This window comes from Castor canadensis, chromosome 7 (genome assembly GCF_047511655.1).
Source record: "Castor canadensis chromosome 7, mCasCan1.hap1v2, whole genome shotgun sequence".
Lineage (NCBI taxonomy): Eukaryota > Metazoa > Chordata > Mammalia > Rodentia > Castoridae > Castor > Castor canadensis.
Genome location: NC_133392.1, coordinates 88,977,589 through 88,994,976, shown reverse-complemented (window position 1 = coordinate 88,994,976; position 17,388 = coordinate 88,977,589). Strand labels below are relative to the sequence as shown.

Below are 17,388 nucleotides of genomic sequence, written 5' to 3'. Positions count from 1 at the left end.
GTCTATATCCTTCTTTGGAAGTTGTAACATCCTTAAGGGAAAAAACTATACTTTTTGTCTGTTTGTTTTCAAGATAGGGTCTTTCTATGTAGCCCAGACTGTCCTCACACTCATGATCTTTCTGCCTAGCCTCCCAAGTGCTGGGATTACATACATGGACCATCAAGACTGGCTTAGGATGTTGTTTTATTCATTGTTTTACATCCTAAACATGTTTGGTGTATCAGGTAACACTTATTACACACTGACCATGTGCATGTAGTGGTATATTAATTCATTCAATTTTCACAATTCTAAGAGGCAAATTACAGGTTTTTACATCTACTTTACACACCAGAAAATTAAGGTGCAGAAAGGTTACTAGCCCAAGACCACACCTACCGCTAGCAAATGGCCAAGCTGGGACTCAAATCCATGAAGTATGGCTCCAGACACCATGTTGTTAATTAACCATCGAGCCACGAGGCCTCACCATGCTTACCCAAAATAAGAAAGGAATGAGACAGGTTGTCTTTGAGCAACTCACAAAATTATTTTCTGTCTTCCGTATGTTCTGCCATGGTTTTGGTGAAGACCATTGGTACTTCATCTTCTGTGGTCATGTCTTGTATCTCTACATTCTTCATGTATTGCTTTACTCATCCTGTCAAAATGGATCATCTTTCAAACTATACTGGAAGATCTTTCAAGGCAGGGACTAAAATTTACTCTTCTTGTTATTCCCCTCACATTGGTTAAGATGCTTTTATTGGTAAATGGCAGAGAGCCCAACTAAAGTTTGTTCAGACATTCAGGAATTTTGTTAATTCTTGCACTGAAAGATCTAGAGGTAAATCTGGTCTCAGGTAAGACTTGACCAAAAGTCACTGTTTCTTTCCTTTCCCCAACTCTGCATTTCTCCTAAAGATGGCTTTTGTATTGGTCTCCCCCAAAATGTCTGCCAATAGCAATTCAAACTTTTTTCCATACTCAGATCTAGCAGAAAACAAAGAGCATATTTGTTTTTAATATTCTTAGCAAATTCTTGTAGTTTATTCTAAAAGGGCATTCTGAATAACCACTGGATCAGTCACCATGGTGTGTGTGTGTGTGTGTGTGTGTGTGTGTGATGAATTTGTTGAATTAGCACAACATGGGTCACATGGAATGAGTATGACCATGATGTGGAGTACACAAGCCAAAATGGAGATTGTTGTCACGACTAAAAAGGGTCAGAGAACCTCAGGATTGGAAGAGACTTTGACAGTTGACAGTACATCCTCTCTTATGGTGTGTCTACCTCCTAAATTAGATATTCTTTGGGTAATTCAGTTTTCCTTTTTTTAGCAGTTCTGGGGTTTGAACTTAGGACTTCTTGCTTGTTAGGTAGGTGCTCTACCACTTGAGCCACTCTGCCAGCCCTTTATTGTTTTGGATATTTTTGAGATAGAGTCTACAAACTATTTGCCCAGGCTAGCTTCAAACCACCATCTTCCTGATCACTGCCTCCTGATTAGCTAGGATTACAGGCGTGAGCCACCACACCAAGCCAATTCAGCCTTTTAGAATATAGATATCTGCCAGATGCAGGTAGCTCATACCTGTAATCCTATCTAGTTGTGAGACTGAGATCAGGAGGATCACAGTTTGAGGCCAGTCCAGGCAAATAGTTCACAAGATCCCATCTCTAAAATAACCAGAGCAAAATGGATCAAAGTTGTGTCTCAAATGGTAAAGCACCTGCTTTGCAAGCACAAAACCCTTAGTTCAAACTCCAGTCCTATAAAAAAAAAAAATAATAATACAGATATCTGAATCTCAGTCCTAGTGGGTAGTTTCCCACCAGGGCTTTCTAAGAGCCCTTTCCACTTTTGAACATCACTGTCCTACTTTTCTTCTGCTGTTCCAAGTAGCAAAGTTTCATGTTCCTCCATCACCTGCTTGTGGCTCAGAAGCCCCCAGGAGGCCCATATGTGGCGAACCTAAGAGCCCCACAGAAGGATATCTCCAGTGCCCTGGAGATGCCCACTGCTCCTGGCCCTGCTGCTATAGGAGGCAGAGAGAGTTGTTTCTTGGTGCTGTGGCCATAATACCTTGGCTGAGTTGATGTTGATATTGGGTTTAATTAAGTTCATCAGGTTCTTGTCCAAGGCCATGGAAGAATGACAAGCCTGGACAATGGGTGAGTGACAAGCAAGAAAGAAGTATATTGAAGTAAAGAAAGAAAGAAAGCACACCCACACGGGCAGGACACAGAAAGTCTGAGCCATGGCAACCACATTTTCTAGGAATTTTTATCTAGTTTTTGGCATGCTTTTGGGGCAGACCTCGCAAGTCCCTGGAGACAGCTTTCTGACAGGTGGGCCCTTATCTCATCTTTATCCTGAGTCCACATTTGCGTTCTCGGGGCTGTCTGTGCTATCTCTGTTCTCTTGCCTAACATCTGCTTCTTGCTGACTTTTTTTCTTAACCCTAATAGCCTAAGATCAAGCTAGCTCCTCACAGTATGCCTGCCACAGCATGTCATGTCAGGATTGGCAAGTGTCGAGCTTTCGGATGCATTTTTGTGGGTATGTTTCCTTCTAAGTCGGTATTTTGCTCTCTGGAGGAGGGGAAGATGTGACCACAGTTCTCTTTTTTGTTGGTGCCCTGGAACAAACAGAGATGTCTTGCTGTTACAGAGAGTAATCCAAGAAAAGAAATCCATTTGTGGCTTCAGGGCCATTTGCAGAAGGCAGAAGTGTAAACACATATTACTTAGATACAAAGGCCCAACTTGGGTCTTAATTTGCTTCTCAGGACTGTTTTTCCTCCCAGGAGCTTTTCCATGGCTGCAGTTCCAGAGAAGGGGAAAGTGAAAACAAGACTCAACTGCAGTGCAGTGAAAGCAAAGTTCACCAGGAGAGGGGGCAGCTCTTTCTGTGCTCTGGGCCACAGTGGTTTGTCAGTGACAGTTGCCTGCTAGATACTGAACTTACTGAACTTATTTTTTGTTGTTGTTGTTGTTGTTCATTTACTCACATGTGCATACACTGTTTGGATCATTTCTCCACCCTGCCTCCCAAACTGAACTTATTTTGGGCAAGAAAGGGCAAGAAAGAAGGGTGGAGGGGGATGAAATTTAGACTGAGGGAAACAAGACAGGTTTGGTTTGTTTTGAGGCAAACTCACGCCTTTACTTTTTAAAAATAAGTATTTCTTAAAACTGAAATGTAACTTGTTGAAGACAAAAAGGAGGCTCTAGTTTCAAATTTGAATGTAAGCAGGCTTAACCCCTCATGTTTCACAGCCTGAAAAGAAACAGAATGGGACATTTCCTCTTGATCCTAGCTGTGGTCTGCATATTGACCTTTGGAAGGAGAAACTAAATGGTGCCCCAGCAGCTTGCTACTCAGGATTCATAACCATCGTTCCATTTCATCTATAAGCAAAGGACAGGCTGTGGATGGAGTCATCCCTTAGACAGTTCAAGTACCCAAATTTAGACTTCTCCTTCACCTCAGCGTGGAAAGTTGGATGGATTTCCTGGGTTTATTATTAATATCTTTCTCATCAGCACAGCTTTACTTTGCCTTCATTTGCCGTTCTAGATACACCTGTTTCTCCCTCTCCACCCTTATTGTATTTAACTAGCATCTGAACTATCTTTTATTTCTAATTATTTATCCTCACAAAATCCTGTCAGCTCTCTGAAGGGAGGGGCCGATATTTAGTAAGCACTCTCCGTCCTCCAGGTAGAGGGCTGGATCCATTACACCCATCTCCATGAGAGATTTACTTTTACCCTTATTTCACAAATGAGGAAAGTTTAAGTTGTTTATCCAGGACCCCAGGGAAAATAAGCATAAAGCCAGGATCTTTAGGTCTAGGGCCCCCTGTCTCTACTACCAGAGCAGGCATTATTTCATAGTTTTTATAATTCTCCTCAGCATGTGTTAGGAGAAATAGTCATTGTTTATTAACTTCACATTTACCATGCCTAGTTGAAATCTGATTTGTAGTTAACACGTAGTATTTTATAAATAGAAGAGGATTTGGAATTTCACAATGTTTTCTTAGTTCAGGCTGTTGTAATAGCACCATAGGCTGGGTAACTTAAACAACAAGCATTTGTTCTCTATTTTTCTAGAGGCTGAGAAGTCTGAGCTCAAGGGACTGGCAGAAGCAGTGCCTGAGGAGAGAGGGTCCTGCTTTGCAGCCAGGTGCTTGTCTTTGCATGGCAAAGCTTTTTTTTACTTTTTTTTGTTTGTTCATTTTCATTTTGTTTTGCTTTGTTTGTTTGAGACAGGATCCCTTTATCCTTTATTTATTGGCGGTGCACTCACAATCCTTCTGCCTCAGCCTCAGGACTGCACCCCACACCTGGCTGTCATGTTTCTTCTTATAAAAGCACTGATCTCATTCACAGGGTCTCCACCCTCATTATCTACTTACTGTGGAGGAAGCCGCATTTTAAGGAGACATGGCAGATAAAGGAATATTGAGGAATAGATGAAATATGAGGGGGCAGATCCAGTCCCCTGGGAGGCCCAGATAAAGCAGAGATGTTCCTGTGTGAAAGCAATTCAAACCACGATCCCAGGAAAAGACAACGAATCAGTAAGGTCCACAAAAATGGAGACAGCCTATCAAAAGTGGCCTAACCTGAGATATAAAACTTACTTTGCACACTGTGTTCCTTTGCCTATGCCTATACCTTTTCTTTCTTTTTTCTTTTTTTTTTGGTGGGGGGAGGGTTGTTTTCTTGCAGTGCTAGGGATTGAACCCAGGGTCTTGTGCATTCTGGGTGAGCACTGTACCACTGAGCTACATCCCCAGCCCATCTTTATTTTTTATTTTTTTAATTTATTTTTTATTCATTTATTCACATGTGCAGACATTATTTGGGTCATTTCTCCCTCTTCCCCCTCCCCCACCCTCTACGCCTATACCTTTTCAATGATGTTCTGATAAATCTTTGCTTTCTCCTACTCTCCACCTCAGTAAATTCTTTTACCCACCCTCAGCTCCCAAATTCATGACACTTACCTCTCAAAGGCACTCACCTAACACCATCATGTTGGGGGCTGGGATTGAACACATGAATTTGGGAGAAACACAAGCAGTCAGCCTAGAACAATGTCCAATGGTGTCAGGTAACTCATCTCACATAATTTACTTGTCTCAATGACACCCACAATTTCTACCAACCTTTTCTCTCTGACGACACAAACAGAACACACCTCCATGCCCTTCACCTCCAATCTCCATCTTCTCAGTTGTTCATCTGAGTAAGAGAAATGACTCACAACTGGTTCTACCATGAAAATAAGGTACAAACAGTAGCCTTCCCACTATGTCATCAAAAATGTGTGTGTGCACACGTGTATAAGTGTAGTTATAATGTAAAAAGTAGTTACTATGGGTCAGACTAAGGACTTTATCTTGACCTTTACCTCTGAGGTAGATATTATTGCTCAGTTAGCTATTGTGGAACCTGACACTCAGGAGATTTTGACTTGCTCAAGATCACATACTAGGAGGAGGCCACCCCGAGCTCACACCTAGTCCTGTCTGTTTCCAAAACCCTGCTGATAACCCCTGTGCATGCCACTGACCATTCCCCCAGGCAGTGGTCACAAGCCTGCCAGATAAAAGACAGTAAGGATGACTGAAGATAAAGGAAAAATATCATAGGAGAGATTGACACTATATTTAAAAATAGAGAGTACAGGAAAATATTTCTCACATGTAACACTATACTTTCTGAATATTAAGCCTTGTACAAATCGTTTTGTGATACCAGTGACTGATAGAAAACACATTTACATGGAGAACAGGCAGCAAGTTAATAATATGAATTTTAAAGAGGCTTTTTTTTCTGACAGCTCAGAATTGTTTTATAAATTTTTAAGAAATGTTAATAGGTGCCTGACATGGGTGATTAAAGGGAAACAATTTAGTATTGCAAATGAATTAAAGCTTTAAAATGTCTCTACATAATTACAAATAGAAGCTAAAATGCTAAAACTGGAATAATGAACTGGGAAATTGCCACTTCAAAAAAGAAAAGGAAAAAATTGAAAGCTATCTCTCCATGAATAAAACACCCTTAACAGGAATGGACCTGGAAGGTAGGAAGTTTCAACCTCAGGATGAGGCATTGAGAGGCAATGCAGTTAGCATGGAATCAGACGTTGTGGTTTGCACAGAGGGAGGAGAATCTTGAACAGCCGCCATGAACTCCTCTCCTCTTTCTCTTCCTCCTCCCTTGGCTCCTCTGCCTTTCTTGTCCTTCCAGAAGGGTAGTTTCTGTTCATTGTTTCTCACAGATGTGGTGGCTCCTTCATCACATACTTAATACTGCTTTCCAAAATTACCACTTCTTCAGTGTAGTGCTTTCAAATCAGTTTTCCGCTGAAGATTACTCATGATGGTTCATGATAGGTACCAAGTAGCTGTTAGTGATGGGGATATGCAAAGGGAACCTAAAATGAAGGGTTCTTCAAGATCTTAAGTCCTTGAAGGGGGAAAATGTTAGACAGCAGGTAAACACAAGTTGCAACCATGGGGGAAGGGGGTGGGGAATCATGGATCACAAGGTCTCTGAGAGAAAGCATTGTAATTGAAATTTCCAACTCACAAGTACCAGCATCTGTTAAGATCAAATTAACCCACCAAGGTCATGGGATATCACAAGATGTTTTTGAGTCCCCCACCAACCTAAAGATTAATAGAAGGGTCAGGTGCCAGTAACTCATGCCTATAATCCTAACTATTTGGAAGGCTAAAATCAGGAGGATTACAATTTGAGGCCAGCCCAGGCATATAGTTCATAAGGCCCCTATCTCCAAAATAACCAGAGCAAAATGGTCTGGAGGTGTGGCACAAGTGGTAGAGCATCTGCTCTGCAAGCACAAAGCCCTGAGTTCAAACACTAGTCCCACCAAAAAAAGAAGAAAACCTGGGCATGGTGGTTCATGCCTATCATTCAGTGACAGCAGGAAGTATAAAATAGGAGGATTGTGGTCCAAGGAGACCTGAGCAAAAAGCTGGACCTATCTCCAAAATAACCAGAGCAAAAAGGACTGAAGGAGTGGATCAAGCAGTAGAAGTCTATGAAGCAAGTGCAAAGCCTTGAGTTAAAACCCTAGTACCATCAAAAAAAAAAAAATTAACAAAATGCTTTATTCAAGTACAACAGATCTCTATCTTACCACAAAGATCCAGCTTGTTAAATTATACCCAATAATCATTTGTTTCGATTTTTTGGTTTTTTAAAAATTTTATTTTATCATTTTAACATTTACTTACATGAGTACACATTATTTGGGGCACCTACCCGCCCCCAACAATCACTGTACATTGTAATTCTGTCAACCCCCTTTAGCCTCCTAAGCCTCTTGCCTACCCCTGACCTCAGCACTGTACGCTGGACCTGGGGATAGGAATTTCTCACAGCAGCCTCAATAAATATTCAACCCCAAAGACTGATACTGCCTCTACTGTAGAGCTGACTCACTTTCAGTCTAGTGAAAGTGTGTTCTTCTCTTAATAAACTTTACTATCACTTTTAAGGCAGGATAGATAGAAGAGGAGATAGGAATATTATATTTTTTAATAAATATTAAAAGGACCAGACTCAGACATTGAAACAAAGAAGTAAAAACTGAAAAGTCAGCAAAGCTAGTCCCCTCCTTCTCCTTTTAGATGCTAAGTTACAAGAACAAGGAGACTTACAAGGGTTAACAGTGGCTGCCTTTCTCTTTGAGATGTTAACAAGCTGCTAGGCTCCTTGAATAAGCAGAGGGAAAAGGGAAGTCCTAAAACCCACCTATTGTGCTTGTGTTTTGGGTGGGCCTACATAACATCTCCATATTTTAAAATAATAAACAGCACCCATCTTGGACACCTAGAATCATTGTCTAATGATTAGGGTTGCGAGACTTCTGACGATGTGAATTCCCCTAGCTCAGAAAAGTACAGGACCACTGATACAGGACCACCTTTTTGAGCCTTTACTCCCATTTCCTAAGTGGGGAGCAGGATATGTGTCTCCCTATTTTCCCTCACTTCTTCTTACTATATACTCTCATACTAAAATAAATCCTTGCTAAACTTCTACCTTGTGAGACACCTTGAAATACTTCTCACCTTTGTGGATCTCAAGGACCTATGATAGTACATAGAAACTGGGTAGCTGTGAGGGCTCCTCACCCCTTCTCTGGTAGCAACTTTCACTATGTGGCATGTCTTGCCTGAATTCTCTCACAAAATGCAGGAAAAATTGAGGTAGCTGTGTATAAGATGCTTGATAATAACTTCACCCATCAGAGAAATAGAACAAAGAGATCTTAGAAAATTGTAACACAACGTGTTCATTTTCTTTATCTGTAGCTAATATTACAGTGGAGAAAAACCACAGACACCAGGAACTTCAATCCACAGTAGAACAGGAAAAAAACCAACTAGACCTGTTTCACAGAAAAACACCTTAAAGCGGCATTCACTCCATCCTTTGGAAGAAACAGGGTTCATTCACAGTTCTGAACTCACTGGGAGGAGCACAATGTTGCAGATATTCACTAAATGTCATTAATTTCTTTTCTTAAGTGATTATTACTCGTGGAAGTGAAATTAATCAAATATTTGATGGAAAAGGAAACTGAGCTGATACAGGACTGACGATCAGAAGGAGTGTTTGGAATTTGATTCGAGTAAAATAAATGGCATTGTTACCTGGATGAGTGGTCTAAGAAGACACGAGACAAGAAGATTCCAATATTTTATGTCACCTGTACAGAGAACTGGACAGAGACACACATTGCAAAACAGTGGCAAAACTTTATTTAAAGAAAAGAGTAAGAGGAAGCACCACAGGAGAAAAAGTGATAGGCTCCTTCCAGGTGGCATAGAAGCATTGGTCTCTTTGTTTAAAGACCAGTTTATAAGTTGTAAAGCAGGAAAACTCTGGGCAGTCCTTTGGCAGGGGCTAGGGTGGCTGGCAGGTTTACTTAACACAACCTTATCACAAAACACAGAGTATTCTTATGCTAATATATGAGGTAATTAAACTGCTTTTGCCGAAAAGCATGGACTCCTTGCTCAGGCCCACAAATTAACCAAAAATAGTGAAAGGAATATGAGGTCTCAGCGGGCCCCAACCCCCTTGTTGGAGAAACCAGTACCAAACATCCCATGTAGATAAGATAAGCAATGAGGCAGGGCTCAGTTAGGGCATATAGAATGTGAGGAATGCAAGATGTGAGATACGAGCAAGATGTGAGATACGAGCAAGATGTGAGGTACGAGCAAGATGTGAAGTACGTGCAGGATGTGCTCTGCCTGCTTGTCTAATGTTGATAACAAAAATATGCACGCCACTGCAGTCTATATAAGATTTCCCCCTAAGAGGCTCAGGGTCTTGCTTTCCTAACCGGTCCTGCGTGTCCGTGTGGGAGCTCGACCCTGGCTAGCCAGTCCAATAAACTCTGCTTTGTTGATTGCATTCACGCCTGGCTCTCTGTCTCTCGGGGGAATAGGATTCCGGGTCCTAACATTTGGAGGTCCCACCGAGATTTCATTTTCTCGAGAGACAGAACCTGCCTGCGAGAAAGCAGGGGCGATCCCAAGTCCTAGGCGTTGGGAGGGGATCCCAGACCCTCATTTGGAGGAACTTGAGTGTTCCATTTGGGCCGCGGCGGGGATTCGGCCAATCCCCAGGGAGATTCATTCTGGGAATCTCGCAAGGAGGACCACAGGGTCCTATTGGGAGAGGCTTTCCTCTCATTTGGGCTCGAGCATTTTAGGAACCCTGGCGCCAGGTGAAGAACTAATTGAGCTAGTCGACCGACCACCCGTCAAGTAGACGCCTTTCGGCCTGATATCCCAGTTGGACGGTGAGGAGGTTGAATGGGGTGCGCACCAGTGTGAGAGAAGGACCGGTCCGAGCGAGTGCTGGAGAGTGTTGTGTGTGTGTGGAATTATTGTTGCCTTTACCCTTTTTGTTCTATCTCTCTTGGTGTTTGAGTCTCCTTCCACAATGGGACAGGGACAAACAACCCCAAAGTCTCTGATCCTTTCTCACTTTCCAGAAGTTAAAGAAAGGGCCTTAAATGTGGGTCTGGTCATCAAGAAAGGTAAGTTCGACACCTTTTGTTCTGCAGAGTGGCCCACCTTTGGAGTCGGGTGGCCCATTCAAGGTTCCCTCTCCCTAGACCTGATCACTAAGGTTAAAGCAGTCATTTTTCAGCCAGACAATCGAGGCCATCCAGACCAAGTTTCTTACATTTTGGTTTGGGAGGATCTGGTGAGGAACCCTCCCCCTTGGTTAACAGTTTTTCTGACCCACCCCTCCAGTTCGGCCCCCGGGGCTAAAACCCCAGTCACGCCCGCCTTGGTCATAAAGGAGGAGGAAAAACTTCCTCTTCCCACCTTGACCGGTCCTCAAATTAGGGCATCTCCTTCACCATCTCCGGTCTTACCAGAGAGTTCCCCCCTTTACCCATCCCTCGCAGGGGCAGAGGAAGATCGGCCGCCTCCATACGTGACTCCCCCTGGCCAAGCCAGTGCCCCGGAGGAGGAAATTTCCTCATCCTCCTCAACAGGACTGGCAGCAGGAGGAGGAATGGGTCGAAGACTTCGCCCCCGAGGGATCCGGGAAAGGGAGGGGGAAGACGGGCCCCCCTCATCAACACAGGGGGAGGAAACTGTCCCTACACTTCCAGTCCGGATGGTGGGCCAAGGGGGACCGGGAGGAGGGCAACAGTTTCAGTACTGGCCCTTCTCCTCCAGTGATCTATATAACTGGAGGACGCAGAACCCGCCCTTTTCTGAAGACCCCAAGTGTCTCATAGATCTCCTGGAGTCCATCATGCATACACACCGCCCCACTTGGGATGACTGTCATCAGCTGCTCAATACTCTTTTTACGACGGAGGAACGAGAGCGCATCCTCAACGAAGCGAGGAAGAATGTCTTGGGGGATAATGGGAGACCCACAACTCTCCAACCGGCCATAGACGAGGCTTTTCCCCTACGCCGCCCTGATTGGGATTTCGGGACCGCAGAAGGTAGGGAGCGTCTTCGGATCTACCGCCAGACTCTGATGGCCGGTCTCCGAGCGGCCGCTAGAAGGCCCACCAATTTTGCAAAAGTAAAAGCAGTCATTCAAGGGGAAAACGAAAGCCCAGCCGGTTTCTTAGAGCGCCTCTATGAGGCATACCGTCAGTACACCCCGATTGACCCTGAGGCGGACCTCCACCGGTCTGCTGTGGTACTCTCATTCATTAATCAGGCAGCCCCAGACATTAGGAGAAAACTCAATAAACAGGAAAACTTAGGGGAGATGACTATAAGGGAAATGCTACAGGTAGCAGAAAAGGTCTTTACCGCTAGGGAAACTCCAGAAGAAAGGGAGGAAAGACAGAGAAAGGAAGACAGGGAAGCCCAGGAGAAATTGAGAAAGGAGGACCGGGAGTTCCAGGCTAAGGAAAACCGAAAGCAACAGAGAGAAATGGCTCGTATTTTCCTAGCGGGTGTCCGGGACCAACCCAGAGGAGGGGGCCACGCCAGGACCCCGGATAAGGAACACTGTTTTTACTGTAAGGAAACGGGGCATTGGAAGAGAGAATGTCCTAAGTTAAAGGGAAGAAGAGGGTTTGGAAGGAGACTGGGGGAAAACAGGGAAAGGGAACGAGCAGTAGAGCAGGCCAGAGTCCTACTAGCCGGAGAAGAGGACTGAAGGAGACGGGGCTCAGACCCCCTCCCCGAGTCCTGGGTAACAATGCATGTGGAGGGGAAGCCGATGGGGTTCATGGTGGATACCGGCGCCCAATATTCGGTTTTAAACAAGGCACATGGACCTTTGAACAAGGCACGAACAAGTGTTGTTCAGGGGGCCACCGGTACGCAGTTATGTACATGGACTACCAAAAGAAAGGTGAACTTAGGAAAACACCAGGTCACACACTCCTTCTTGGTCGTCCCTGAGAGCCCCGCTCCCCTGCTCGGACGGGACCTACTCACCAAAATAGGGGCCCATATCCATTTTGAACCAGATGGAATAATTGTGACTGATCGAGAAGGGAGCCCGATTCATGTCTTGTCCCTATCATTGGCTGACGAGCATCGTCTGTTTGAGAGTCAACAGGAACCAGGAGGGGACATGACTCATTGGGTAAAAAGATTTCCCACGGCCTGGGTGGAGACTGCGGGAACCGGCCTCGCCAAACACCTCCCGCCCGTAGTTATACAATTGAAGGCTTCTGCTCTCCCCATTCGGGTGAAACAGTATCCTATGCCTGAGGAGGCCCGAAGAGGCATAGCCCCTCATATCCACAGGCTAATAAAGGAAGGAGTACTGCGACCTTGTCAGTCTGCCTGGAATACTCCTCTGCTCCCTGTCCGAAAGCCGGGAAGCGGGGACTATAGGCCTGTGCAAGACCTACGAAAGGTAAACGAGCGGACGGAGGACATTCATCCCACCGTTCCAAATCCCTATACCTTGCTCAGCCACCTACCCCCCTCGCAAGTATGGTATACAACCCTTGATTTGAAAGATGCTTTCTTCAGCATTCCATTGTCAGAAATTAGTCAGCCGCTATTTGCTTTCGAATGGCAAGAAGATGGGGGCCAATCCGGACAGCTCACTTGGACCAGACTGCCGCAAGGATTTAAAAACTCTCCCACCCTGTTTAATGAGGCCCTGAGCCAGGACCTGGAAACTTTTCGTCGGAGCCACCCACGAGTCACTCTATTACAGTATGTTGATGACTTACTGTTAGCGGCAGAAACCCGAGAGGAGTGCATCAAGGCTACTGAACACCTGCTAACGGAATTAGGCCCCTGCCTTAGCCTTGCCAGATCCTACAAGACCATTCACTCTGTTTGTAGATGAGAAAAAGGGGGTAGCCAAAGGAGTCTTGACCCAACAGCTAGGTCCCTGGAAGAGACCAGTGGCATACTTTTCCAAGAAATTAGACGCAGTAGCGGCAGGATGGCCCCCCTGCCTCCGCATCATAGCGGCCATTGCCGTGCTGGTGAGAGAAGCCGATAAACTAACCTTTGGACAGGCCCTCTGGGTAACGGCCCCTCACCCGGTGGAGGGAATCCTTAAACAACCCCCTGGGAAATGGATGACGAATGCCAGGCTCACCCACTACCAGGGGCTCTTGTTGGATTCCCCTCGGATCACATTCACAGATCCCGTAATCCTGAACCCTGCCACCTTGTTGCCTAACCCGGAACTGCAGACACCTGTCCATAACTGCAAAGAATTCCTCTCCGAAGTTACACAGGTACGGGCTGACCTAAAGGATACCCCCCTGTCCGGCTGCAAATTAAACTGGTACACGGATGGAAGCAGTTTTTTCCAAGATGGAGCCCGAAGGGCAGGGGCAGCTGTAGTCGACCAAGAAGGAAATACGGTATGGAGCAGCGCCCTCCCACCCGGAACATCAGCCCAAAAAGCGGAATTAATTGCCTTGGCAGAGGCCCTGGAGAGGGCAAAAGGAAAGCGAGTCAATATCTACACCGATAGCCGCTATGCTTTCGGTACCATCCATGTCCACGGGGCCATCTATCGCGAAAGAGGATTCCGCACAGCAGAAGGAAAACATCTAAAGAACCTAGCCGAAGTCCAGCGTCTATTAATGGCAGTGGAAAAACCGAAGGCAGTGGCAGTGATGTATGTCCCAGGCCACCAGTCTGCCAAGACGCCGGAAGCTGTCGGTAACAACAGAGCAGATCAAGAAGCAAAGAGAGTAGCAATGGTGAGTCCTCCCATGGAGACAGGGCAACCTTCCACGTTGCGGCGATAGACGTGCCGGTCCCAGAGCTCCCTCCGCTACCCCCCCGACCAGAATACTCCACAGAGGATTTCACTTGGATGAGAGCCCACTCCCCCTTTAGAGAAGGGGAAGACGGATGGAAAAGCGACTTGGAAGGCAAGTTAATTCTGCCTGAAAAACTCGGACGATTCCTGTTGGCTAACTTACATAAGTCCACCCATTTGGGGCGGAGAAAATTACTAGACTTGTTGACATCTGCGCAGCTCCGATTTCCGAACCAGACCATAGCAGTCCGCCAAATTGTGGAAGATTGTGCCAGCTGCACAATCATGAAACCAGGACGAAGGGAGGGGCACCATACAGGTACTCGGGAACGGGGGAGGGCTCCGGGAAGAAGTTGGGAAGTGGATTTTACTGAGGTAAAACCGGGAAAGTTTGGGTACAAATATTTGCTGGTATTCATAGATACCTTTTCAGGCTGGGTGGAGGCTTTTCCTACAAAGAAGGAGACGAGTCAGGTAGTGGCAAAGGCTTTGCTAGAGGAAATCATACCCAGATATGGGGTGCCCGAGGCAATTGGGTCAGATAACGGTCCGGCTTTTGTTAGTAAGGTCCTGCAGGGACTAGCCCAGACTATGGGGGCCAATTGGAAGCTACATTGTGAATATAACCCCCAGAGCTCAGGGCAAGTAGAAAGGATGAATAGGACACTAAAGGAGACTTTAGCCAAATTGGCCCTGGAGACTGGCGGTGATTGGGTGACGCTCCTTCCCTTGGCCATCTTCCGAGTCCGGAACTCCCCCTATGTCCATGGGCTAACTCCCTTTGAGATCCTGTATGGGGCTCCACCCCCCATCATTCAGAGGACCTTAAGCCCAGAACTAGGTGATCTGGCTCCAAATTACCTGACCATGTTACAGGCTCTAGCTAAGGTGCAACAACGGATTTGGCCCTTAATTCAAGCATACCACGCTGTTAAGAGGGACCCGGCTCCGGAACATGGCATAGTCCCGGGTGACATGGTATGGGTTAAAAGGCATCAGTCCAAAACCCTAGAGCCTAGATGGAAAGGACCTTATGTTGTACTGTTTACTACCCCTACCGCCCTCAAGGTTGATGGCATCGGACCTTGGATCCACCACTCCCACGTGCGTCGAGCCAATCATCAAAAACAAGAAGGGGTCAAGGAGTGGACTGTACGGCGGCACCCAGACAACCCATTAAAGCTAAAGCTTTTGTGGCCCCGGGAACATGCAGAGCCTTCAGGAGCAGCCACGGATGGGGTGGCTGATCGCTCTGATCTTGCTCAATGCCCAGAGCGGGAGCCTCGCAGAAACCAACCCTCACCAGCCCTATAAGCAAACCTGGATACTCACCGATGGGGAGACTCATACCACCCTCAACGAGACTACTCGCACTGCCCCCATAGGAACTTGGTGGCCGGAGCTTCAGTTCTGCTTCAGAGACATCAATCCTGCCTACAAGTCTACTGCCCCGGAGTCAGCCTGACGTTATGGGTTTTATGCCTGCCCCGGCCACAAAAAGAACCAGGAATGTGGGGGGATACAATACTCCTTCTGTAGGTCATGGGCATGTGTCACATCCAATGATAGTGAATGGAAATGGGGGATATCAAAATCAGACCTAGTCAAATTTGCCTTTGTAAATGGGATATTAAGGGGGCACAGAATTCCAATACCCACCCATAAATGCCAGCCCACGGATCTAGATAGAATCAAGGTCACTTTCACTGAAACTGGCAAGAAGGACACCCCTGGGTGGATACAAGGTAAGGTATGGGGACTTGTATTTTATAAATATGGTGGACATGCTGGCTCGACCATAGTGGTCAGATTAAAAATTGAGCCCATAGGGCCACCGTCCACAGCAGTAGGCCCCAATAAGGTACTTAGGCCGCCCAATGTAAAGCCATCTCCCCAACCTTCCACAACTCACCACCTTCCCTCAACCATAGCTCGGGCTAATGTTACAACTCCAAGACCATCAGAAACCAGCCCTCCCCTGGTGAGGCCCAGTCTCATGACCGCATCTAAGGACCCCCTCTGGGAGCTAGTGGGTGCTGCCTTCCTGACGTTAAACCACACCAACCCTAACATGACTAACTCCTGTTGGTTATGTTATGATGTGAGGCCCCCATTCTATGAGGCAATAGGGCTAAACACCACTCACGATACCTCATCTGAGGAAAACCCTAGTCAATGTTCCTGGGGAGACCGTAAGAGAGGTCTGACCATACAGCAGGTAAACGGCCAAGGAACCTGCTTAGGAAAAGTGCCAAAGAACAGACGGGACTTATGTACTGTTATTAACGCCAGTTCTACCTGGGGAAATGCTATTAAATGGGTAATTCCAAAGGACAATGGGTGGTGGCTATGCTCGCGGTCCGGACTCACCCCATGCCTATCAACTAAGGTGTTTAACAGCTCTAAAGAATTCTGTGTTATAGTGGTTGTGCTGCCCTGCATCCTCTATCATTCGGAAAAAAGTCTATATTCATACTGGAATATAAAAACAGGTGAGAGAAAGAAGAGAGAGCCTATTTCTACACTAACCATTGCTACCCTACTTAGCCTAGGGGTGGCTGGGGCAGGGACCGGCATAGCCTCCCTGGCTACTCAACATAAAGGGATGTCTTCACTGCGCGCAGCCATAGATGAAGATATAGAGAGAATAGAAACCTCCATTAGCCACCTAGAAAAATCCCTCACTTCCCTGTCTGAGGTAGTACTTCAAAACCGACGAGGTCTGGACTTGTTGTTCCTCCAAAAAGGGGGACTATGCGTTGCTCTAGGGGAAGAATGTTATTTTTACGCTGACCATACCGGAGTTGTTCGTGACTCCATGTCTAAACTTCGAAAGAGCCTGGAACAAAGAAAACGAGAAAAAGAGGCAGGGGAAAGCTGGTTCGAGTCTTGGTTTAACCAGTCCCCATGGTTGGCTACCCTTTTATCTGCACTGGCAGGGCCAATAATAATCATCCTACTGCTTGTTACCATAGGACCCTGGATTCTAAACCGACTTATGACTTTTGTCAAAAGTCGAATTAATACTATCCAACTTCTGGTCCTCCGCCAACAATATCAGGCTCTTCATCCTCTCGAGGATGATTCCTCAATTTAGGCCATAAGAAAGGGGGGAATGAAAGGAATATGAGGTCTCAGCGGGCCCCAACCCCCTTGTTGGAGAAACCAGTACCAAACATCCCATGTAGATAAGATAAGCAATGAGGCAGGGCTCAGTTAGGGCATATAGAATGTGAGGAATGCAAGATGTGAGATACGAGCAAGATGTGAGATACGAGCAAGATGTGAGGTACGAGCAAGATGTGAAGTACGTGCAGGATGTGCTCTGCCTGCTTGTCTAATGTTGATAACAAAAATATGCACGCCACTGCAGTCTATATAAGATTTCCCCCTAAGAGGCTCAGGGTCTTGCTTTCCTAACCGGTCCCGCGTGTCCGTGTGGGAGCTCGACCCTGGCTAGCCAGTCCAATAAACTCTGCTTTGTTGATTGCATTCACGCCTGGCTCTCTGTCTCTCGGGGGAATAGGATTCCGGGTCCTAACATTAGGAGACAAGTATGGCATCTGTAAGGATATATAGGCCCCAAAATGTCCACG

General features: G+C 46.0%; 1 protein-coding gene and 1 long non-coding RNA gene across 2 annotated transcripts; both read left to right on the top strand.

Moving 5' to 3' along the window:
* Positions 1–2,444: 2,444 nt before the first annotated feature.
* Positions 2,445–4,652, top strand: LOC141424649 (uncharacterized). Its single transcript, XR_012449520.1, has 3 exons — positions 2,445–2,549; positions 4,109–4,181; positions 4,388–4,652. It is a non-coding gene; the product is annotated as an uncharacterized lncRNA (long non-coding RNA).
* A 5,348-nt stretch (positions 4,653–10,000) lies between these two features.
* Positions 10,001–15,389, top strand: LOC141424857 (uncharacterized). Its single transcript, XM_074079515.1, has 2 exons — positions 10,001–14,111; positions 14,861–15,389. The coding sequence occupies exon 1, from the start codon at positions 10,001–10,003 to the stop codon at positions 11,699–11,701; it is 1,701 nt and encodes a 566-aa protein (XP_073935616.1). The 3' UTR covers positions 11,702–14,111; positions 14,861–15,389.
* The last annotated feature ends 1,999 nt before the right edge of the window (positions 15,390–17,388 follow it).

Bases quoted from the DNA above. Each gene is read 5' to 3' on its own strand.
- LOC141424857 (XM_074079515.1), top strand. From the start codon at position 10,001: ATGGGACAGGGACAAACAACCCCAAAGTCTCTGATCCTTTCTCACTTT.